The sequence below is a fragment of the Acomys russatus genome, chromosome 12 (genome assembly GCF_903995435.1).
Source record: "Acomys russatus chromosome 12, mAcoRus1.1, whole genome shotgun sequence".
Taxonomy (NCBI): domain Eukaryota; kingdom Metazoa; phylum Chordata; class Mammalia; order Rodentia; family Muridae; genus Acomys; species Acomys russatus.
Window position 1 is genome coordinate 54,803,988 of NC_067148.1, and position 25,602 is coordinate 54,829,589.

At 47.8% G+C, this 25,602-nt stretch overlaps 1 protein-coding gene across 2 annotated transcripts in view; it reads right to left on the reverse strand.

Moving 5' to 3' along the window:
• The window catches only part of Mtcl1 (microtubule crosslinking factor 1), a 110,319-nt gene that overhangs the window by 45,460 nt on the left and 39,257 nt on the right, over positions 1-25,602 (reverse strand). For both annotated transcript variants that reach the window (XM_051154458.1, XM_051154459.1), the window contains exon 4: positions 3,936-3,995. In XM_051154458.1, coding sequence (XP_051010415.1) covers positions 3,936-3,995 — 60 coding nt within the window. The remainder of the gene's footprint in view (positions 1-3,935; positions 3,996-25,602) is intronic.

Genomic DNA, 25,602 nt, shown 5'->3' on the forward strand with positions numbered 1-25,602 from the left:
TTCTGTGTTCAGTACATAGGAACAGTGAATTTCACAAAGCAGTCATGTTTGACTGACGAGGTCAGGGGTGATGCCCACAAAGGCTTCCATCGCATGATGGAAATACTGACACCAGCTCTGAGACTTGCTGAACTGCTGCTGTCCAGTCTGCCAACCACATGACAGAACCAGTCAGCCTCCCATGCGCGGCTGGCTACTTGTGTTCCCATTGTCCGGGAGGATAGATTAAGTGCTTGCGCTCAGAGAACTGTAGCTACTCTCTACCACACCCGGGCAGCCCTAACTCATCTGACGGTGAGATCCAGGAACTGCTTCCTTGGTGCTATCCGGCTTCTGCCTTGCCCACGTCTCCCTGACCACAAACTATGGAGGGAGAGCTGGGTGACCTGGAAGCCTCACAAGAAACCGACAACTGAACTGCTGAAAGCATGATCTACAAAGTGTCCCCTGTGAGTGACAGACTCCCATCACTGTCCCCTGGGACCTCTTCCCCAACACACACCCTTTGTCACTGTGGAGAGTGATCTATACATGTCACCATCTTCAAGTTCTGAGAATTTTCACATTAAGGATTAGTTTTGGTTAGGTAGACCAAAAAGAGGTTCCATGAGTAACTTGAAGCAAGGCTACCAGCCCTAGTTCTTTTCTTGTTTTATTTTGTTTTGTTTTTTCATGACAGGGTTTCTCAGTGTAGCCCTAGCTATCTTAGAGCTCACTATATAGACCAACCTGGCCTAGAACTTACAGAGATCCACCTGTTTCTGCCTCTTGAGAGCTGAGGCTAAAGTCATGTGCCACCATGTCTGGCTACTCTTTTTAACCACTAGCAAAATGGGTTCATAGATTGTGGGACTGCTATTTCTTCCTCAGATAGGACTTGATGCAAATAGTAAGGGCACGGTGTGCTCGAGCCTGGCACTAGCAGAACCATGCCTGCTCCATCGCCTGTTCAGTCACACATTCCTCCCTCCTTCAACCCCTCATTGTCTGTTGAACGTCTGAGGAAGAGTAGCCGCGATTGGCATACATTCTTAAACAGCCGTGATTTTTCAGAACATTCTAGAACAATGAAAATAATTCTCCTGGCTTCCTGTTAGGCGAAGATGTGCACAGAATCCATGCATACTGACAGCTCTCTGCCATTCATAGGAAGAAAAGGAGTCTAAGGGAAGCTACAATACTTATCAGTGAGGACCAACTGTAAGTACTGAATTCACTTGGGGGCTAAATGCAGGAGGAACTGGGAGAGAGAAGGGCTTCAGTCTGTCCTTAAATGGGTGACCAGAATGTCACCCACATTGCCTAAATGACTTCATTGCTACTGCTGAGGCAGACAAATCCTTTAGCAGAGACTACTGACGAGACTGTCGCTGAACCACAGACATCCATCCTCGGCTGGCCTCTAGCCTGAGACTCCAGAGGGCCGGACCCAGAGAAGCGTGGGGCCACCTGCTGTAACCTGTGTGAGGCCTTGGTTGTCACTGAGGGCAGACAGCGTCCTTCTCGGCTCAGTAAGCAATTGTCTTAAAACAGGAACATAGATGGGGACTCGGGGCGATCTCTCCTGGGGGCCAAGGTGAACTAAGTGATGGGGGAGAGGCACCTGGGCAAGCTCTGAGAAGGAAGCTCCTAAGTGTTTGGCATCACCTGCTTATGTGCAGAGAACATCCCACAAAGCCCTACAGTCACCCCAACCCTCGCACTTCCTCCATCCACCACCTCCTACAGGGTCATCATCTCCCTAAGCCTAAACTAAGAACAGTCACAGCAGCGATTCCACAAACTGGCCAAATGACTGGTCCAATCTGCAGGCCGTCTGCAGGTCAGTGTCCAAGCTGAAGGCTCATCATCTTCCGGTCTTCTTTTCCTTGAAAAAAGAAACTACACGAAGAGCAGGCACTCCGACGCATGATGACGCATGCTGTCATTCCTACCGACACCCATGCACACTACGTGGCCCGCCACCAACACTAAAGCAGGGAGGGGGACGGGGAGAGAGACTTTGAGAAGCCAGGAAATGGAGGAAGTAGGGGAAGGAGACCACATCTGATGTCACCGCAGCTGAAGCAGGACCCACTACTCCGTGAGGTCCATGTGAGAGAGGGGTCCCTTCTACCCAAGGGAAGCTGAGCTCGGCCTGTTCTGAGGAAGGACGCACACCTCACAAGACAGGTTCGACTCAAAGAGCTGGCAGCTGTGTTATCGACTTGTAATCAAAGACTTCTCGAAACACTGCTGCCAAGACTCTGGGGGTAGGGGGGGAATCTAGGTTGAATCCTGAACTTGGGAGTGTCAAGCTTGAGTTCCAAGAGCCCGTGGATAGTTCCAGACACAGTGTGAGAGCACAAGGGCAAACCCATCTTTCCAGCGGGAACTACTTCAAGTATGGGCAGAAGATAGGAGCGCGGCGTGGGGGTCAGACAGGCGGGACCAGCACCATCACCAGCGAGGCTGGAAAGGCTTGTCAAGCAACAGAGATATATCACTGCTGGTATATATTCTTTGGCTTGCAAGTCGGCCATCTAGCCAGCACCCCAGCAGCCAACTGCCCGTGTGCCTACCTTGCGCCTCGGTGCCAGTTTCCTTTGGGTTTTGGTGGCCGACCTGCAGTTCCCAGGGCGTTCCAGTCCACCATTCTGCTGAACAGAAACTCCTTTCTCAATCACCCTGTGGGCTCTGTGGGGCAACCCCACACGGCACGGGTTGCTTTTACATACCCAGGAATCTACCGCGCGCGCGTGTGTGTGTGTGTGTGTGTGTGTGTGTGTGTGTGTGTGTGTGTGTAACTGCACGTTGAGGGAAGAGCTCTTCGCTGGGCAGGAGACAGGGAACTAGGACATATTCTAAACCCTGGATACTAGAGACACCTGGCAGTGGGGTGCCTTCAATTTCCCTGTGATCAGTGGATTCAAAAATGAGATTTAGGGGAACTAGTGGGAAGAGAAATTAGTCTTGTGTTGTGTCCTCAATTGACACGGAACTTCTGGAGGATGCAGGATCCAGCATGTGTTAGTTTGAGTAAGTCGTTCCCCACGGTCTACTGCATTTAAATGCCTGGTCCCTAACTGGTGACACTGCTTGGTGAGGATGAGGAGGTGTGTCGCCTTGCTGGAAGGCCTACATCGCTGGGGACTGAAGGCCTCCAGTCATGCCAAGTCTTGTTCTCTGCTTCCTGCCTGCAGCTCAAGACGTGAGCCCTCAGCTTGCGGCTCCAGCAGCCACGCCTGCCTACTGCCTTGATGGTGACGGACTCTTACCTTCCAGAACTGTCAGCCCAAATAAACTCTTCCTTCCAGAAGTTGCCTTAAGTGTGCTGCTCATCGCAGCACGAGAAAAGTAACGCATGCTCAGGGCAATCATGAAGAGGAGGCTTCCAGGGGCGGGGTGCACACAGGCCCGAGAAGCCCTCCAGTTACCCTGACTCACTGCGCCTCTAATTACCACTTGCTGCTTAGCGTCTCCTGAAATGATAAACCAGTAACACCTTTGTTCTCCTCAAACACCTGCTACTAAAAGTAATCTTAAAAAGAGAAAAGGAATCCAGAAAGGCAACTTCAAAAAAGCTAGAGAGCCTGGAAGGACACATCCGCTGTATGCAAAAGAGGGCTGAACTCTCCCAGTTTTTCCTGCTAGAATGTTCTGCTTTCCAGTGAGCTGATATAAAGCACTGTTCGCCTACGCATTTAAAGCACACACATTCACAAAACAACGGCTTATAAATGACCTAGCCATCCAGCGGCCGCATTAGTTCACTGTGTGGATGACTGTGAAAGCCACAACACTTTCTGGCAGCTAGGAGGGCAGCCAGACCTCTGGACTATGCTTCCTATAGTGTCACATAAAGCCAGTCTGTTCTCTTTCCTAAAGAGCCAGCAGGTTATTAGAGCAAGAGCTCCTTGTTAGGAGTAGAACTTGGGGGTGAAACCTCAGCTTACCTGGTTAACGGTTTTCTTCTCTTTGTATATTTCCCGGCTGCCTCTTCTCTTCAGAGAGCTCTGAAAAAGATGACACAAGTAATAATCTGTTACTGAGGGGTCACATACGACAGTTGGAACTTGTTACTACTGGTGGAGCTACCTCATAACTCCTGAGAAAAAGCAAACAAACAAAAAACAAGAACAAACATCAAAACAAAAATCTGCAGCTCAGTCGGCATTTAAATGAGTTTGTACCTTTGGCAAGTCTCTGACTGCTAAGATATTTTATATTTTAACTACTGTATCTGAGGGTGCCTCCCTCAGTTCCTCTGTTTAATGCAAAAAGAGGGTGGCTTGGACGAACCAACAGTAAGAGAAGGCAAGAAGGCAAGTGCAGGAAGTTTCAGAAACAGATACAAAGTAGATCCTAAGTTGGCTTATTCCCTAATTACACTTTTTAAAAAGCTACTGTTAAAATTAATTCTTGTATTCCGAATGGACAGATTTTTTAAATGGCAGGTTCTTTAATTTATGGAGAAAACTACTTAGCTTGCAATATTATTGACAACCTGACACCATTAAAGGTACGTCTTAAGGGTCTCCTCCTGCTCCCAATTTATTCTTACAAAGTGGCCTTGGCTGTGTCCCTCACTGGGTTATACACCTGCCTAGATTCAGTATAGTCACCTCTCAGTCACTGGACAGGACCTGTTTCTGTATCCCGCAGACACCAAACTCCACGGGTGCCTAAATAAGATGCTGTAACGTTTGCATATAACCCAGGAACATCCTTCCATATACCCCGAATCATCTTTAGATTACTCACAATGCCTAATATAATGCAAATACTATAAACACTACTGTACTATATTGTTTGGGTGGCAGTAAGAAAAGGCCTCGTGTGTTCTATACACTTATGCAATCTTTTTTTCAAATATTTCCAACGTATGGTTGGTTGACTGTGTGGATGCAGAGCTCCAGGAAATACATCCGGTTAGGGCCAGCTAGTGACGCTGTAGGAGACCTTAGCCTCAACAAACTGCATGCATGTATGAAACACAAATGTAACTGAGAGGATCCAGGGGCACCTGGAACAGACAGACAGGGATCTGGGATGGCTCTAAGATAAACCATGAGTGGGGATGGGATAGACTGGAGGGAGAGCAGCGTCCCTGAGGAGCTGGAATCTCATGGTCTGAGGAGGTTCCATTAGTCGTTCTAAGGAAAGCTGGAGCGAGCAATTGGGCGCCAGGCAGGGGTGAAGGGGGGCGGGTATGGGCGGGCGGGGCGGGGAGGAGGATAAATGACCCAGCTGGCCAGCATCTGCATCCCTCAGACCATTAGATTCTCCTGATACCTCTCTCCTGGGTTCTCTTGGCCTGTCTTGAAGTCAGCCTTGTCCCTGTGCAGCTCCATCTCTTTGTTCCAGAGTCACTGTGTTCATCACATGTCACCTTAGGAAGTGCCCTGAGTTCAGTAGCTCATCCCAGTTCCCACTTGGTGCCTCTCCCGAGTGCCAGGCCACCGTGTTTACCGTAGAGATTTTAGATTGAAAATGGCAAGTCTAGCTATCTCTAAGAGGCTAGAGACCCGGGAGGAACGTTAGCCGAGACCAGCAAAGGCATCACAGAGGCATCGCGGAGGCTAGCAGAGCAGGCTGAGGCACTGTCTGTAAATGCCAGCTAGAGTTGATTTTTGTTCCCTTTTCTAGTTTTGAAACTAGATTGAAAAAGAAATGTCCTTGTATTAGAGGTGTAATCCAGGAGAGTGGCTGAAGGAATACAATGCTGGTGAACATTAAGGTGAAGGAATCACAGTCATTTATTCCTCCCTTTAATGGCTTTTTGCGGTGCCCCACTTTACCTACTGTATATGTCATTGTTTGAAAATAACAAAAGGCTAAGGATACTACAAGACGGTTGTGTGCTCAGTGTATGTAAGACCCTGGGTTAGTCCAGTATCTTAAAAAAAAAAAAAAAAAAATAGGAGAAAAGGCTAGGAAATTAAAATGTATACTCAAAGAAGAACAGCAAAAAGGGGAGGAGGTGCTCTAAACTCTTAGGCAGTTTTAGTTACTCAGCAATTTTTGGGGGTTCACCCCACAAACTGCTGGTATTTTAATGAGCTTGGTCCTTCAAGTATTACATACACATGTGAGGTTGGAAGGATGGAAGAAACTGGCCAGGTACCTCAGTATTACTGCAGATCTCAAGGCAGAGAGAGGCAGGCCACAGTGCTAACTGAACAGTGAGTGATAACTGCTGCCAGCAAAGGTGAGTCTGGTCCAATATGGAGTACCAGCGATCTCTACGGAAGGGCCCCTGGGAGTCTATGGGGCATGTTTTATGCCCAGCTGATTCCTGAGCATGACCCAGTAATCCAAGTGTCTTCTAAGTACAGTGAAAAGAAAGGGTAAGTGTGGGAGCACAGTAAGTGGAAGGCAGGACAGGGTAGCCCCTTTCAGTCTGGTCAACTGCCAGCAAACCCACTCTGCATTATAATTTAAAAAGCAAAGTTTGTGAATTCCAACTGAATCCACCTAAGGCCTTTGCGGTTTTGTGCATACTCAATACAAAATCATGCCATCATTTGGGCTTCTTTTCCTAATTAATGTATTTATTGGAGGATTTGCATACCATGGCACATATGTGGAGGTCAGAGAACCACCTGTGGGAGTCAGTTCTCTCGTTGCCACCATGTGGGCTCCAGGGCTTGAACTCAGGCCATCAACCTTGACAGCAAGCCACCGTGCCGGCTGAAGCATCTTGCCAGCTCAACTGTCTGGACTTTGATATCAATTACCAAGACTTTCTATTTAAGTCCATTTCTTTCAAGCAATTTCAAAAAAACTGGCAAGGTGGTTGCCAAAGTGTTTCAGAGGCAGGCTAAAGTTTAAAATGTGAATTGTTAGTAAGTGGAATCAAATAAAAATGAGGACACTGTAAAATGAGCCGTGTGGGGAGTTGGGTGCAGAGGCAGGCTGATGGCTCCAGAAGCCTGCAGACTTTAATTATTTAGAAAGCTTTTTTTTTTTTTAAATTTTCGGCACACAGAAAGAACATCAGACTGAGACAAAAGGGTGCTCTGGCTTCTTTTCTGTTGGTATGGTAAAATACGCTGACAAAAAGAAAGGGTTCTTGGTCTCTCTGTGTAGCCTTGGCTGGCTTGGACCCTGCCAGGCTCTGTAGACCAAGCTAGCCTTGCCTGCCACTGCCGTCCTGAGTGCTTCGACTCCAGGCATGCGCATGTGCCACCACACCTGGCTCACTTCAGCTCTTAATCCCAGATTATAGCCCATCACTGTGGGAAAGTCAAGACAGGAACCTCAAACACCTGCAGTCAATAAAACAAACACTCACTAGTTATAAGTCATGCAGAAACTTACCTAAAAACAATCCTGCTATACATAGGATTTTCCCTTCTATTAGAGATTAAGGCGAATTTGCATAGTAATGAGGCACATTTATTTACTTTTACATAATGAACGGCAAGACTGGATATTTGGTTGCACGGGATGTAAAGCATCTTCAACATTTTTCATAGTTAATCAATATTTTGATTTTGTGATTGTCAATGCTAAGAACACCACTTGGCATGAATATGTAGTTAAAAAAAAAGAAAGAAAAGAGAAAAAGAAAAACAGAAGTGTATTTAGGGCCATTTCAGAAATAGTTGGAAACTGTAGCCTAACTCTAAAGCAAATTCACCAAAAAGAAAACTTTTTATAAAACTTAAATCAGCAACTTAAACAATCAGTCTTCAAAATCAAACATTCTAACACAATATAATCCAAAGTTACACTGGTATGAATTTATATGCTGAGGAATGAGGTGAGAAAACATTAAATTTTTTTACTTCCGTAACTAAACCATTATGTTTCTTAGGAGCCAAAAGTTCTTTATTTTCAGTAAAAACACTGAAATTCGTAACACAACTTGATCCAAGGTGTCTGAGATGGCGCCCTTTGACGTCAGGTTGTGGGATAGCACAGTGACCGTGCTCACGGTAGGTGTTCAGCACCGAGGCTGCGGAGTTCATGAAGTGTGTGCTACCGAGCCTGGGACATTTTGTTACAGCGGCCCAAAGTAACACAGCTGAATGAGAGAGGGAGGAGAGACAGGGAGGGGAAGAATTACAGTGGGGCACTGACTACAACACTGTAAAGTCAAGTGATGTGGGCACCCTCAAAAGAACAGCAGCTTAGAAATCTCTCGCTCTGTTGTAAGAGCAGCCGCCCAAGGCTCACAGAGTCTCGGTCTCCCAGATTTTGGCTCTTTCTCCTTACTTTTATTTTCTGAGCCCCTGACTGGCAAGTTTTCTCATTCCCAAACTGTCTTGCCTTCCTTTAGCCAAAGAGCCCAAGGGACTATTCTAGGAATGGCTGCATGCCGCCGATCTCAAGGTGCCTTGTGCACAGCTATGAAGGTGACTTCTTGGCATTCTGGAGGATTCTGAAAGATCGCAGCCACAGACAGCACGCACCCTTATTTGGAAAAGTCAGTCAGAAAACTGTCACCAGCAGGTAAAAATACCACAAAGTCAATGAGGGAAATTATAAGAAGACACAATGGGCGGAAGAAATATATAGTAATAGAAGCTGATTCCCGCTGGCCAAACCTGAAGAGGTGAAAGGGACAGAGCAGGGCAACAGCCTTGTGTCAAAACCCACATGGCCCAAGAGCGGACAGAGCCCCCCTGCCCCGTAAGTACACCCAACCTGTAGAATGCAATTGACCCCTGCCCCCGGGAACTCAGTGATGAAAGTGCCAGGGCAGAACACACACAGCCTGATGCCTCCTGATGCTGTGGTGTACCAGGCACACACGTGGTGCACAGACATGCATGCAGGCCAAACACTCATAAAGGAAATCACGTCTTTTACAAATTAATTAAAAATTAAAATTCCAACAGTTATCTGTTAATGAGTAGTCGAATCATGAGTGACTACAGACTTTCACAAATTCCATTTTAAGAAATCTGAATTAATTGATGCTCTCTGAGGCACAACGGGATTATGTCCTGATAGAAAATATTCTACTTCAAAAAAAAATTCCTTAATACATTTTCTCTACCAAATGGCAAAGCTGAGCCTGACAGCACACGGAGGGTGCTGGTGCTTGCCGCTGACTGCGAGCTGCTGTAGTACCTTGCATCAAAAATCATCGGCCCAGGAACATATCAGAAGCCAGAACTCCAAGAGCAGCTTCTACTGAGTGCAAAGCTGATGAATTCTAAGTCACAGCACCCTCAGTCGAGGATGATATATATTATTCTTTCAAATCAGAAAAGTCTTCTGTTTTAATGATAATGGAATCAAACAATCAACATCCTAATTAACGAGCCTTTGTCTTCCCACCTACCAGGGATGGGTAGGACCAAGGGACCCCAAGCCTCACACCATGCAATATAAACAGGAAATTAAATGGAGGATGAACTCCCAGGCTCGACTACCTAGCTCTGTGTGGCTGGGACTCCCCATGCACATCTTTGCCGAGGGCAACCCGGGGTCTAATGGTCACTTGGGGCTGGTACACGGAATTCCGAGTCTCTGATTGACTTCCCAGGCTCGGAGCTTCCTATCCGGAGGCTCTCCTAGTAGACAGACCAAGTGCAGCGTCCATCTGACTTACTGACCCGAATCTGCCTAAGATCCCTGTTATCTGGAGTCACAGCCTGGTTCCACTAATCAGCCACCACGCTGCTCAAACACTGGCCTGGCTGGCACCCATGCAGAAAAGCCATTCCAGCTCTATGGGTAAATCTGTAGCACTTCCTGTTCCAGGGCAGTGGCTGCCTAGGTCTTTTCTTCCAAGCATCAACTCAGGCACACCCCAAATGATGTGTGACAGCTGGGGGTGGGGAGAGCTTGGCCCGTAGCTTTATAATTCTCTCTGCTCTCCATTTGCTTCCACGCGTCCTGAGAAGCATGAGTGATTTAATTAGGCTAAGGCAGTAAGTGGGCTACAGGGGAGGGGCAGGATGTGTGAGAGGCCCCCAGAGGCCCCTGGGCAGCTCTGACACCTCAGAAGGGCTAGCCAGCCCTCGGGAGGCTTAGGAACAAGCCTGATCCCAGTGAAAGGAAGCCTGGGAGCAGCAGGCCTTCAATAACCATAGCTGCCCTCGGCTCTGAGGATGGGCAGAGGGCAGAGCCAGCCCTGCTTGTCCACGGCTGTCTTGATCATGCCTTGATGAGGAAGGTGGTTTGCTCTGGGAGTGGCGTTCTCCCGAGGCACACAAACAACATAAGCTTTATGTGGTGAGAATCAAAGAAGGCAGTGTCATCGTCTCCAGGGCCGGGTGCCTTTCTTTAAGTGAATGTTCCAGGTAAGCGGCTTGACAGTGCAAACCACGAACGTTTCTGCTATTATATTTATGAGGAAGAATAAATATCTCACAACTTGAAAGCATGCTCAGTTGCCAGACCAAATGTCTCCAAGGCAGCCCCTCGACATCCAGTCAAGAAGGCCGCGATTTGAGCCACCATTTCCTGCTGGACCCCCACTTGGGGGTACCCAAGGCACCAGCCTCTGATGAGATGACCTCACAAAGGAGCCCAGAAAGCATGCTTCTAGCAGCCCGGCAGCATCAGGTAGCTGCAACAGCCGGGGCCTTGCTCAGGCTACAACAAGGTGGACCAACTCACAAGACAGAAACCGCACAGACCGGGACAGAAGCAGGCGCCCACTGAAACGTGTCTCCACAGGGGCAGATCTACCTGTTCCATGCACAGCCTTATTTGGGGCCTTCTAAATGACATCAAATCTATAGGCAGCTCTTCCACTGCTGTGGTGAGGCCATGGCCAAGGCAACTTATAGAAGAGTGCATTGGGGCTACCGCCCTTGATCGCCAGGACAGGAAGCACAGGCAGGCATGGCGATGGAGCAGTAGCTGAGAGCTGGTACCTTGAGGCAACAACCCAAGTCAGTCAGAGGGAACTAACTGGGAAAAAGTATAGACTTTTGAAACCTCAAAGCACACCTCAGTAACACACCTCCTCTGACGAGGCCACACCCCCTAATCCTTCACAAACATTTCCATCACTGGGGACTAAGTATTCAAACACATGAGCCTATGGGGTCCTTCTCATTCAAACCACCACAGCTGCGACGGGAATTTCCTTATTTATAATTGGGGCTAACAGTAATGACTGGCTTTGTGGGTGGGGGCACACACCTTTAATCCCAGCACAGTGGAGGCAGAGGCAGGGGAATCACTGTAAGTTCAAGGCTATCCTGATCTATGTAGTGAGTTCCAGGACAGCCAGGGGTACAGACTGTGTCAAAAAACAGAAACAGAAACAATAGCAATGGCCGCCTTGGAGACAGGGTTCCTGTGGGGAGGAAGTGGAGCCATGTGCTTAGTAAGTGACAGCTACCACAAGCAAAACCTAGGCTAAAGCAATCATGCCCTTTCTAGGTTAAAATTTTAAGTGCTAGTTGCCAGGCAGTGGTAGTGCACGCCTTTAATCTCAGCGCTTGGGAGGCAGAGGTAGGTGGATCTCTGAGTCCTGAGGCCAGCCTGGAGCAGAGCAAGTTCTAGGATTGCCAGGACTATACAGAGAAACCTTGTCTCAATAAATAAATAAATAAGAAAGAAAGAAAGAAAGAAAGAAGAAAAGACAAAGAAAAAGAGGGAAAAAGAAAAATTGAAGAGATATATTTTTTTTTTAAAGCACAGAAAAGAGCATGAGTCACCCTAGCCCTCCTCTCTAGGAGAAACTTGATGTTCAGAAAAGTGTTTTCCATCCTGCGTGGGAATGTATACTTGGAAGATAAAACTTCAACTCTGCGGGTTTCTGGATGATTCCAAGCCCAAGCAGTACCTCACAGTTCACACAACATCTTCCCGGTGAACGTCTTACTGTTACTTCCTGCTCATACTCAGAGGAGAGATTTTAGCATTAAAACTCTCCCACACGAGCAAGGTATTGCTTCCATCATGGAGGGAGGTAAGTAGCCCACAGCTGGCTTGATGCTGCTGAGTACAGGCGAGAGCCGTCACAAGCAACGATTTCACATGCCACTTACAGGCTACGTCAAACCCTTAGTACGTAAGTAGCAACAATGCTCTCTCCCCACTGTCCACCCTAAGTACCAGAGGGGAGTCTCCTGAGAAGGCTGACGCTGTCCAGACTAATCAGCTTTGTGAGGATTCAAGTCTGGGGTGGCCTCATTGGAGAGCCCCAGGTGGCCTGCCTTGCGTCTGCTCCACATAGCTCTCCCATGGCTCTGCCTCTCTCTTCGGCATTTTAACCAACTCCTTTCTTTCCAACCCCCTGATCATTTCCTAGTTTCTACCTTTTCTTTTCTTCTTCTTCTTTTTTTAATAATTTATTTATTTATTTTTGTTTTATGTGCATTTGTGTTTTGCCTGCATGTATGTCTGTGGAAGTCAGATACTGGAGTTACAGACAGTTGTAAGTTGCCATAGGGTGCTGGGAATTGAACCCCGGTCCTCTGGAAGAGCAGTCAGTGATCTTAACCTCTGAGCCATCTCTCCAGCCCCCGACCTTTTCCTTTCCAAAACTGAAAATCCAACAGAAGCTGCCCCTTCACGCAGTAGGAGCATCTCCTGTTTTGTTGTAGATAAGAGAACTGAGAATGAATGGGCTATGTGTTAGCACTCCAGAGCAGAGGATTTCTTTGTGTAGCCATCAAGTCTCTTCAGGCCACAGAACATACAGATTTCGTAGGTACCCCAAAAACAATTACGGAGAAACCGAAACACAAGCAGACAGGAGCATAATGCAGAAGGCGCAGGGACTACTTTCCACTCTCCATTCTCTCGTGTTGTCTCTGTAGATCCTAGATCCTGTGCTTTCCTGTCACCTGTGGGTGACCCTTATTTCCCCACGGCCGCCATCGTTAATGCTCAATTCTCCATCTCTTTGGGGCCCCAGGAGCCTGCGATCTAATCTCAAGGACACGTGTCTCCTGTCACCACTGATTTTTCTCCCTCTTCCCCCCACATGTGTCCCCTCAGCCATATTATCCTTTCCTCCTTCTCCCCTCCCACAGCCTAAGGAGGACTCTGTCATCTGGACTATTTCTAGAGAGGCTCCACATGATGGCATCGCCTTGGCGAGGCTCTCGTCTATCCATCCTGTGGTATTTAATAGCACGATGGTTTGGGAAGCCACGGTGATACCTCTACCCACATGTACGTGCACATGCCAGGAGTCCTGACATCCTGTTTCATCACTCTCCATTTTATTCCCCTGAGACAGGGTCTCTCACTGAAGCTGACAGCCAGCAAGGCCCAGTGACACTCTGTCTCTGTTCCCTACAGTACTGGGGCTGCGGGCCCACGTGATCACGCCCAGCGTATTACATAGGTGCTAGGGATTTGAACTTGGGTCCTACTGCCTTCTTTCTGCTCCCTCTTTCCCAGTGTTCGCTGAGCCATGGAAGGAAGGTCTGCATCTCATACTCGGGGCCGAGCACTCATCCATCATTTACTCTCAGCACCATAAGCAGTCCTGAGTCTTCTGAATTCACTGTCATCCTCTGCTCCCCCATCTACACCTACGGTATTGCTTGCTACTTCTCTGGCTGAGGTGCACCTTCTGCGCTGCACAGCCCTTGTAGGGACGTGGGCATTGTCACCTATGGGCAATGTGCAACCCAATGCCGTATGCCCGTTCTGCTAGTCACCAATGTGTCCTTCCACGTTCTCTCTCAATTCTCAACCCATAGAAACATTCTTTTAAAACATGCATTGGAGTTTTGCTTCCATATATGTATACATGAGGGTGTCAGATCACCCAGAACTGGAGTTACAGACAGTTGTGAGCTGCCACGTGGACGCTGGGAACTGAACCAGGATACTCTGGAAGATCAGCCAGTGCTCTTAACCACTGAGCCACCTCTATGTTTTTTGTTTTTTGAAATAGGGTTTCTCTGTGTAGACTTGGCTGTCCTGGACTCTCTTTGTAGACCAGGCTGGCCTTGACCTCACAGCGATCCGCCTGCCTCTGCCTCCCTGAATGCTGGGATTACAGACATGTGCCACTGCACCCGCTATAAAAACTTTTTAGAGCACTGATTATTGGGATTGTTGGGATTGTTTCAATCACACTGTTGACAGCGGGCAAACAGTGAGTATATCCGAAGTATCTGTCAAGAGATGGGTGATGCCCAAATGTAGCTCAGGCCTACAGTGGACGGAGAGAAGAAAGCAATTCTGAGATGTGTATTAACTTTGAAAACACCACGTTAAGTGAAATAAACAATACAGAAACACAGACAAACACTGTATGAGCCCACTAGTGTACTACACCTGGAATATGAAAATTCACAGAGCAGAGCAGCGAGCAGGGTCACCAATGGAGGGCGGTGGACCAAGGGATTTAACTAAGTACTGCTGAGAGGTGCAGAACACCTCTCTGGGATGGTGAAAATGTTCAGGAGATTGTAGTGACAGCTGCCCAACACTGGGAGACCTCCGCTGAATTAAGAGTTAAAGTGACAACTTTGTGTCCATTTTCTATAATACAAAAAAAGTTACATCCAGGTTAGTCTATTTCAAGAGTCTGAAAGGCACGCACACAACTCCCCTATGGGTGCCACAGCTGACTTTGGGTGTCATGATGGACCCTCAGGATTTACTGCCTGTCCGCTGGAGAAAGCTATACATTCCGCTTTCTCTCCTTTTATGGCCACACGGCTAAGATTAGCCAGCTCTGTTTTCAATCTGTAAAATACACACTCAAGCGGACTCATGCTGTTTATAAACGTTGTGAAGGCAGCTTTTAAACAGACCAAAGCTTTAGGGGAGGGTTTCTCTGATGGCCTTTAAAAAAAAAAAATAGTAATGTACTTTTTATAATTTGTATCTCCTTGCACCTCCTAATACTTCAAGTCTGTCTACTCTGGTAACTACTGTGGATATGGTTTCTTTCTAAACAAATCATTTCTCCTCTATTCATGAAAAGGTATTCCTAAAATTTACTAAAAAAAAAGAAAAAAAATACTAGTGGAAGAAATACTTCATGGAGTTCTCTTAAGATTTGTTGGAGGCACAGGTTTTACATTACAGAAAACACTTTCTGGCGAGTCTTATAATGTTGTCTTACAGGTATACATGCATTTACTTGCACATGCATGCACACACACACGCACACGCAACACTGTCTCATGGAAATACGGGAAGAAGAAAGTGGCAGGCACAGAAGCAGAGTTGGAAAGCCTAGAAGTAAGAAAACAGGGATCTAAAATGGGGGAAAGTGTGAGTCGCGCCTTCTCTTCCTAGCACATCTCTAATGTGTGCTCCCCTTAACCCCTGAATTAACTGAGATTGTTTGATTTTACGTGGCTCTCAGGAAAAGATCAGATGACAGTACCAAGGGCTGTGGTTTCTCGTGTCCAGTCACTTACTCCATCAGAGCCACACACTTCAGAGTCGAAACACCTCCTGACAACAGGAGGCAGACAGTAGACACAGAGAGCAGCTGCTGCCCCACAGCTGCACTGGACCTGGTCCCTTGGAAGCCCAGGTCTCCCGCAACCCCTCACAGGCGGGAACTCCAGGGACGGACAAGGCCTTGGAAGACCGCTACCTCTGTGCTGACAGCACTCTAGATCGGGATGAGCAGGTGAGGTCAGCCTGCATCCCACAAGGGTATATGACTGTATGATGCTGTGACTTGGATATTTGGGGGGACTCCAAGGAGGGCAAGATGGGGCTATGCACTCCTTACAGCGCAGCAACAGCTCCGCCCTAGAGGCCCCAAGGCCCTAAGACTGCATACTCTGTGAATCCCTGGAGAGACCTAGAATCCCAAGCCAGGCACTTTCCTGTCAGTCGCTCTTGTGTGCCAGTCTTATATTCCACCTCCTGAGCTCCAGTCAGCACAGGACAACGTCTAATGTTTCCTGAGATACGGGTAGAAACAGAAAGCCTGTTTTCACAACAATCAGCCATTCATGACCATTGCACTTTTTCTAGAAATGCGTGCCAATTACAAGCCTTTCCAAAGGTCCCCTGCTAGGGCAGGCAGCTCGCCCTCAAATAAGGGCCTCATTATGGCACTCTGCCTTTTGAAATGTTTTCTTCTCCTGAGGCAGTCGTGCTACTGATAACAAATGAAAGCTCTTCAGTTGTTCTAAGGGAAGGTTTTCAGAGTGCCTTTTGGGGAAGCGCTCTCTCGCCCTGATTCAATGGTGGAGGGAAAGTTCTAGTATACGGTCCTGGCTATATACAGGCAATGTAAGCAGCGCTTCAACTGCAAAAAGCCAGAGTTCCAGCTCAAACTCTCTGAAATCTGTGGGATTCCTTCCGGGCGCCTCCTTAATGCGACTCTGCCATACGGCTAGAAACCTGCCCAGTGCTTAGAACAGGATGCATTGAGCCTGAGGAAAGATGCTGATTGACAGCGCTGCAACACTGAGTTCTGCTTTGAGCACAGCGTTAACTTGTGGACACCCAGCAGCTAGGCTCCTGCAAATGATCTCAATGGACAATTTAAAAACGGGTAACAGTTGTCTACTCTCCCCAACATCCCAATGCTCACCGGCTTCTCTCCCTTTTCCCTCGTAGTCCATGGCAGTGAAAGAAGGCTGCCCCAGACGCTAGGGAGTTTTCACAAGGTTAGTGTAGTCTATTCTCCTCAACTCTAGTTTGAAAACCTGTTGTCTGGTTCCCCCAGTGTCAGCAAAGCCTACAGACCTTTGTTATCTACTGTCTGATCACAGACACCGGATGACCTAAACATGCATTAGCATGGGCAGGGTCTCAGGAAGCCTCAGCAGAACCAAAGGCCATAGCTTTATGCCAACCACATTTGTATAGATTTACCAAGTCGTATGACTTAAAACACCAGACACACGGTCTACCCGAAAGATTTACCCACTGTCTTCAGATCACCCCCAAATCCCCCAGCTGAAGGAACACTCTATAAATTATCTACAGAACAAGAAAACGCGGGATTATTTTTCCTGGGGAAATATAAGGTGAGCCATTCCTGTTGGGTAAGTGGGGAAAAAAACAAAAACAAAACCTCGCAGTGGTACCCCTCGCCATGCTGAGAAGGGACGCCTACGGCAAGCTTTGTGAGACACTGCCACAAACTTTCACCAAAGGCAGGTTGGCCGCTTTTATCTTCTACGTATGGAAAGCCAGCAGGCTGGGCAAGCTGGCCTTTCAAACCCCTGTAGTCAAACTCACATTTCGGAAGTCAGTTGAGGGAAGATTCATCTCAGTCAACAGAATGAGCATGGCTTATCACCACAGCGAAACAGCATCGCCTTTCAAGACTTAGAAAATTCAATCGGGCCATCCCCTCAGAAGAGACCGGAAAACCCTCAGAGACACAGCCGGCCTCTTCTGCTGTCCATGCTGCTGGAAACACTCCTGTGTGTTTGCGCTGGATTAGAGTCTGCAGAAAGACCCAGGCCATGCAGAGACTTAACACTCCTTCCTGTCCCAGGCCCTCTCTGCAGTATCCAGACTTCCTCAAGACTTCCGACCCAGGGTCAGTGGGCAGAAATAGTCTCTCCTTGCCTCTCCACAGATCTCCTGCCTCCAGCTACTTCTTCTACTTTTGCATTCTTTTCTAGTCCCGTATTTCGGGGCCTTTCCCCTGAGAAGAGCCCTTCAGGACACGGGCCATCAATGCAAAGTCAGCGTTAGTTACTATGGAGATAGATACAGACTCAGCAGAGACACCTGAACCTTCCCTTTGAAAACAGTAGAAAATAAAGACCACCGCTAGAGAAGGCTATGGCAGACTAGACTCCTGGACGTCTGAGGGCAAAGGTTAGAAAGTTTGCCAAGGGGGTCTGTGGTACCCCATAGCAATTAGAATATTCTTTTTCCAAAATGCTTAGGATCTGAAGTATATGAACACTTCATATTCAGGGCTGTTCCCTTCTCCCAGATATTTGAATATTAGCATGTATAAAATGAAATATCTTGAAGGACCAAAATCTGAATACAAAATTCATGTATGCATTACACACATAGGCTGAAGGTGTATTTACAGGCCATTTTAAACATAATTTTGAACACAAAATAGGTTCGGGCATGGAATTTTCCATTTGTGCTCAAAAAGGTTTGAACTGCATTGGAGCATTTTTAACTTTCGCATTAAGAGTGCCTGCCCACTCTTTCAGAAAGACCGCTGGACTTGCTCGTTCTTTCTTTCTTTCTTTCTTTCTTTCTTTCTTTCTTTCTTTCTTCCTGTTTTTAGTGGCATTTGTAGAATACAGGTTAACTTGTCCTTGTTTCTCAGGCTCCCTAAGACCTCTACTGGAAGGCGTGGCGGCTGGTTACTCCATGGTGCGGATTCCGTTCTTCACTGTAACTGGGGAGTCAGCAGTGCTCCTTTGTGCCCTGTTAACGTTAAATCATTAGAGCACTGGACACTAGACAATTACATCCATTAGAAATGGGTGAAAGCCAGCCACCTTCGTGTGTAGAAAGGGTCTCTGAGGTATGAACACATCCACTGAATATTTAAGACTTTAAGAAGATACTCAGGTCGGGCGTGGTGGCACACGTCTTTAATCCCAGCACTCAGGAGGCAGAGGCAGGCAGATTGCTGTGAGTTTGAGGCCACCCTGGTCTACAAAACAGTCCAAGGACAGCCAAGGCTACACAGAGAAACCTTGCCTCGGAAGGAGGAGGAGGAGGAGGAGGAGGAGGAGGAGGAGGAGGAGGAGGAGGAGGAGGAGGAGAAGAAACTCAGACTGTCTGACCATGCCACAGATGTTAAAAGCTAACAACACCTATATGCTGGAGAAGCAGAGTATCACTGTCTAGCATGACAGAGGCCCTCTTAATTTTGTTCCCCTTCCTCCCTTGCAAAGGATCCAAATAGTTTCCTTCTCTTGGACAAGTTTGCTTCTATCCCTCAGTATTGGTGAAAATCCACCTGCACACGAACTTGAACCCACCGCCTTGGGCAGGTGCCATACGCCACCACAATCTCCAGGAAAGCCAAAACCCCCTCAAGAGACCCCACCCCAGTATTGTATGCCAAAGCACAGGCACCCACTATGCGGAGAAAGCTGCCATCCCACTGTGTGCATGGTAATCCTTAGTCTTCATGTTAACCCAACCCAGGATAGTTGTGTGAAAGCTGTGCGCCATAACTCGCCGTGCAGCATCCAGCAGCACGTCCTGTTCTGTGCAGGAGCGTGTGCTCCCAAGGAGGATGAGGGTTTGCCTTTAGATGGGCGGTTTAGACATTAAAAATAGTTGTAATCTGTCACAAATGGGTCAAGTTAACCTGGAGCCCCGAGGGATGTTCTGGAAGATCAGGGCTGCACTGGTTCAGGATGATTTTTCTGGGACAAGGTCAGTTGCAGGGAAAGCAAGCAGGAGGAATGTGCATGTCCTTGACGTGTTCCTGGAAGAAGGGACAGCTGCCCCTACTATCAGACTTTCATAAAGCAAACATGTCGGAAAGAGGCTTCCAGAAGAGAGAGTCAAAGAGTAAACACTAGCAGCTTGTATCGGTGTGGCCATTTTCATCTCAAATGTACCAACAGCCAGCAAATCCAAAGACTGACTGCAAGCTTGGCATCCAGATGTCTGGGTTCTAGAACCTCCTTGTCTGTTACTTGTGTGATTTCCAACAAGCCCTTTGGTGGAATGAAGAGATTTATGAAGCTGCCCCCCTAACCCCAGACTGGGGCTGAGAAGCAATCATAGCACCGGTGCCTTTGGCAGGCCAAACAGTTAATGTGGCTACGCCTGCCCTGCGTGACTAACCACCCCGCCCCCTGAAGGCCCCCCCCCCCCCCCCCCGCAGCAGTGAAGGGCTGGGCAGCTCACACCAGGGGGCCCCTTTGATGCTGGACTGCAGACTGCATCAAAGAGAAAGGAGTTTAGAGAGACTTTCAGATGTGCTCCACCTGTAAACCCTCCCTGTAAATGCCAAGCCTGAACAGCTCCCTTCCCACAAATACTCCCGGGCTTCACCTCAGAGAGCCAAAGATGACATGGAAACAGACAACAGGAGAAAACCCAAGGCAGAGAAGTGGGGAAGGTAACGTCAGGTATACATCCTCCTGGGATCCTAGGTGGGTGTGGTTACAGAGGCACAGAAAGGTGAAAATGTGTGATGTGACACGATCCCCATAGGAATCCCTAGGCTGGTTCCTTGTTCTCAGGTTACAAAGACCAGGCCAAGGGCTGAATCATCTACGGCTTCCAAACTCACAACAGCTCTGAGAACTCACATTAGCATTGCTTTAAAAAGATGATTGATTGGAAGCAGGTACAAGTGTCAGCAATGGTAATAGTTGGAAATAAAATCAACAAACTTTAGAAACTAAAAAAACAAAAACAAAATACGCTGGGCAGTGGTAGCCCATCCCTGTAATCCAAGCCCTCTGGAGGCAGAGGCAAGTGAATCTCTATGAGTTTGAGGCCAGCCTGGTCTGCAAATTGAGTTCCGTAAGAGCCAAGGCTACACAGAGAAATCCTGTCTCGAAAACAAACAAACAAATTTAAAAACCATTGCCAGATAATATGCTGTGAGAGGGCTTTGAATAAGTCACAACTCACAAGTCGCCCCCAGATGTTCTTATATTGAACGGCACTGTCTGTGCAGGGCTCACGTGCTCTGCTGTGTGTGCCATGAACCCAGGGCTATGGCCATCTTTACATGGACCATTTCTCGGGAATGTTTACATAAGCCTAGAAAGAGGGAGCTATGCATCGTCCCTTTGCAAAGGACAGGCTGAGTCAGCTGAGACACCAGCCCTCTACAGATAGCATCCACCAGGGCCCACCAGGCCACGCTTCCTGGATGTGGAATACAGGGGCAGCTTCCCTGGGGTCACCTGAGGGATAAAATCCTTTGTCCCCAGCCCAAAAGTCTTATGTCTTCTTTTGCATCCTGAGAAATACAGCAAGTTCACTTTAAGGCTTCAATTAGGCTAAAAATCTCTAATTCCAACTGCCAATAACTTTATTTTAAATAATAACTCCTTCCATTTTTTTTTTTTTTAAATGGCTTTAGGGGCTATAGTTAGTTGTTAAGCCTGCACACGGCTCTAGGGTTTGGTTCTGTTCCCAACACTTGTGGGTGGGTGGGTGGCTCACAAGTGCCTGTAACTCCAGCTGCAGGGGCTCTCACACTAGTCTGGCCTCCACAGGCATATATACATGTGGCATATATGTATACATACATACATACATACATACACACATGTAAATAAAAATAATGAAAACAAATCTCTGAAAAAGTTTGGCCTTTACAATTGAACCAAAGAAAAATAACTGGGTTAGAAAAGAAAGGAAAACAAACAAAAAACCGCAGGCTCTTAAATGGGATTAGTCCAGAACCTGACATTTTTTTAAACGACTGCCCTTTTATGAAGACCATCCTTCCCAAGTTGTGCCCCTGAAACCCAATTACAAGCGTGCGTAGTGACGTCTGTCTGAAACACACATTCTCGGCCAGGAAACCCCACTGACTGCTTACACATTTGGGCTATTCATCCAACTCTCACTCTTGAGGCTTCCTGGGCTTCTGTTGAAGTCAGTAGTAAAAGTTGGAATTGGGGCTGGAGCTCAGGCCCTGATTTTAGCTGCGGGCCACCCTCTCTTTCCCGAAGCACAGAAGAAGCGTGCTAGAAACGCTGAGGTGGCTGTCTGCCCAGCACTGTGCTTATGCCTCCCTACGGTAACCTCTGAGCCTCTCCACGTTTTCAGAGAAGGCTGCACACCCAGTGTTGGTGCCAGCATGTGCTGATGATGGATCTTATTCAATATCCTTTCCAGCTCTGTCTGTGACCGCATTTTCAGGGTCATTCTCCTGGGATTAGCAATTGAGATGTTAGCAAGGAAATTCTGTTCAATGGTTACTACAAGAACCTTGGAAGCACTGTAAGTGCCTGCAAAATAAAAATTACATTTAGTTTTTTTTTTAAATGTGCCATCATATTGTCCCGGCGTCTATAGATGTGCAGCATAGGACGTGAGTCTGGTGCCTGTGGAGGCCAGAGGGGGCCTTGGAGCCTTTGGAACTGGAGTTACAGGCAGGTGCAAGCCACCATGTGGGTACTGGAGACCCGGGTCCTCTTAAGTGCTCTGAACCACAGAGACACCTCTGCAGCCCCCGACCATGGGTGCCTTCCTCGGAGACAGAGAGCTAACCTAGTCCTCTCTTAGGCTTTTCTTTCTCTGAGACAAATAGTTAGGCCAGCCCTTTCTCACCCTTTCCTCCAAACCAACACAGAGACAATTCACAACTGCTAAAGACAACTATAAAACTTAGACATTACACTGGAAACGGATCCGTTCTCTCAGTCCACATGCAACCAGCGTGCAGAAACTAAAATACCAAGTAAGCAAACTTCTCAAGATCACCATTCAAGTGTCCAGGTGATTGGTTTTTTGTAACTAGCCATGAGATGTACTCATCTTATTGTTTAATTTGCACACCAACTGTTTAATGCTCTCGCTTAGCACATGTGACAATGCTTTTAAAAAATCTTGCTCCATAGTCACTCTGTCGCCTTCACCAGCTCACTTCTCCCCAGACTGATGCCCTCTGCTTCTGCCCCCAGGATGCTGCAGAGCAGTTGGTGAGCTCCACTGCCCCCTCCCCTTGCCTTCAGCTTAGGCACTTGTGAACAGCCTCCACTCAAAGCGCTACCGTGCTCACTTTTCCTCCAGTTCCTGGTCCGAGTGGATCTTAAACACTATGCCCAGGTCAGTGAGCTCCATGAGCTGCCTGCCCAGCTCTGGGTATTTCTATTTTAACCTAGTCTTTCATGATGAACGACAACTCCTACCGGCAACGCGAGCGTGTGCCCTGGCACGGTGCACGGTGCCAATGTTACTTCAACCACATAATGCAGTTTTGCTCATAAGCCTGGTTCTGCACTGAGTCACTGGGGTTCTAATTTTGACAGGGTTCATTTCAGGCTTCCTCCGTGGTAGAAAGGCGTAACGCCAGGGCCCAAGAACACAGCACGGGTATCAAACACAGCATCCCAATTTAAAAAGAGAATGTAGCTGAGAGGTCAGGGTTCTATTCTGGAAAATTTTACATAGCCACTCTTTAGCATGGCCCAGAACAGTAGTGCTAGTGTTAGTTACATCCTCAGAGGCGAGGATGAGCTATCACGTTACACCCCTGGGTGTGGCCGCTGGAAGAGGCATATTTAACATCCGCGCCTATAAAATTTGAAGCATAGAACCTATTCCTTGGCACAATTCCCTTCCGGGGCCTTTTATGATAGAACCCACACGAGCTATGTCCAAACATGTCAAAAGCCTTTTTAAACATTTAAGCAAAAGTGTAGAGTAGCATCTAAGCCTTTTTTTGCCCCCCTGTGTAAACTTTCTTCTGCACGAAATCCAGACAGGCACAGACCCAGTAGTGATGGAGAGATAGTCACAGAATGATGGACGAGTGTGGTCACATGCCTGTGCCCTAGAGCATCTTCAGGGCACATGAGGGCAGTGGTGACCTGGCACAATGACCTGGCCACAAGGCACCCTGCAGCTGTAATAGTGTCTGCCCCACCCCAGGGCTACACTGCTCACTAGCAACTTTCTCAACACATAAACAGAGAACTCCACAGGCCTTGGCCTGACAGAGCCAGTGGGCACCTCTCACGACTCCTGCAGGGAACTTGTTTTATGTGCAAGTCACTTTACTGCACTCTAAGACCAGCCCCCAAAAGTCAGATGGGCCGCTGCAGCATGTTAAAAGTATGTTGATTAATAACCTTGTAGGTCCAGGAAAACATTTAAGAGCCACTTCTGGATGCAGGCACGTGGGGTCGGAGCATGTGACCTCAAGAGCACACAGTGGTCAATCCTTCCTCCCTGCTCCCCATCTGATGTAAAGATGGACACTTCCTGCTTTTGCACATCCAGCCAGGGAGGTGACAGCTACTGTCTTGGTACTAGATAACCGGCTGTCTTTGAGAAGCTAGGGACACCGAGAAAGCAGTGGGTACAGCTTTAAGAAGGCAGTCTTGGCTCTGGGTTCTTTCCAGCACTCTTTGTTCGCACAGCCACACAGGAGACATAAAATGTCATTGTCACCAAGCTAACACTGGCTTTACTATCCCACACCATGGAGTTACAGGAGCAAATTTCTATCGTTGCATCACTCAGAGCAAAGCTTTAGCTCACAGACACAGAGCAACAGTCTCAGAAGGGGGCCACTGGCATCTCTACTTTGCAGCTACAGATGCTTAAAAGCTCGGTTCATCGAGCCACTTGTCCACAGCCACCTCGCTGCTAAGTAACAGGCCAGCACTTGTGTCTAAATAATGCCAAGCTCATGCTCTGGGCACTGGGCACTGTGGAAGGTGCTCTGAGTGGAGGTGCTGTTTTCCGGGTGTCTAACAGGCAGCCATGCCCTCCACGGCATCTCCTGACTGTGGAAGCCTGCCATTGTCAGAAACACCGTTGCGTAGGTTGCTTCCTTCCTACATAGGTCTTGCTATAGCATCCTAAACAGCTCTCTCTCCATTCTGTCCCAGTGTCCACTCTCTTCCAAAATACAAAGACTGAGCCATGCTCCACCCTAAAACCCTGCTGGAGCCCACTGCTTCCAAATGCCTCAGCCAACCCAAGCAGGGCGTGAGACCCACAGGGCTTGGCCTTGGCCTGCACAGCCTCCCTTAAGGTCACCTGTGACGTTTCTGCATCCTGCATCCCTTTGCTACAGTGACACTGCTTTACAGCCCTAGGTCAGAAGGCTCTTTCTGAACGTAGGCCTCTCCAAACCTGATGTAACAGTATTACTGAGACCCAAGGCAGCTGGCTGATCCAGAAGCCCCGTGGCGCATCAGGCTTTCTGTCCACTCATCCATGACATCATGCAATGAGTGAGGAGATGCTTCTCAAGGAACCCCAGGAGCTGAGAATGCTGCCTAGTAGCTGAAAGCTGCTAAACAAACACAGTTAAGTGTCGAACGGGGGTCATCTGGGGCAAGTCCAGGGTCTCTCTTTGTAACAGAACTAAAAGCTGGAATGACGTGTGTCACTTGTAGGACAGCATTGCCAGCTGCCGGTGCCATCAAAGGACCTCATTTGTCCTTATATGTTAAAACTGCTCGAGAAGATTTAACTCTTGGGTGACAGTGAGGATCCCAGAGGCAGCCATGAGAGCTTGGTGGAGGATGGGAGGATGCTGAGGAAGGCCTGCTTTACCGACCGCGCAGCCTCCTTCACCAAAAGCTCCCCTTGGTCAATCTACCAACATTTTGAAAGACAGGGGAAAGCCTCCTGAACTAGTGTAAAAAGTAATTCTGAAGAACACATAAACATGCCAGTAACTCCTCTCCCTCCCTTCGGTCCCCCAACACACACACACACACACACACACACACACACACACACACACACACACACACACACACACACACCTTGCACTTTCTCTTCAATCAGACTCTTCAGGCACTGCGGAAATGGCTTGGTGGGTAAATGTGCTTACCTCTAGGTCTGACAACACAAGTTCAAGGCCCAGAACACATGTGGTAGGAGAGAACTGACCCCCCCCGCCTGCTCCCAGGTTTTGCCTTCTGACCTCCACACGTGCACCATGGCACATAAGTAAACAAATAAATAAAAACAGTTAAATGTGACTTTTGTTTTTCTGGTTGTCTGAATTTCCATTCTTCCTTCGTTATAAATCTATTAGCTATTTTTGTTTTCTTAGCTATAACTATTGGCTTCTTTAAGTCTGCTGGGACTTTTTTGTTTAAT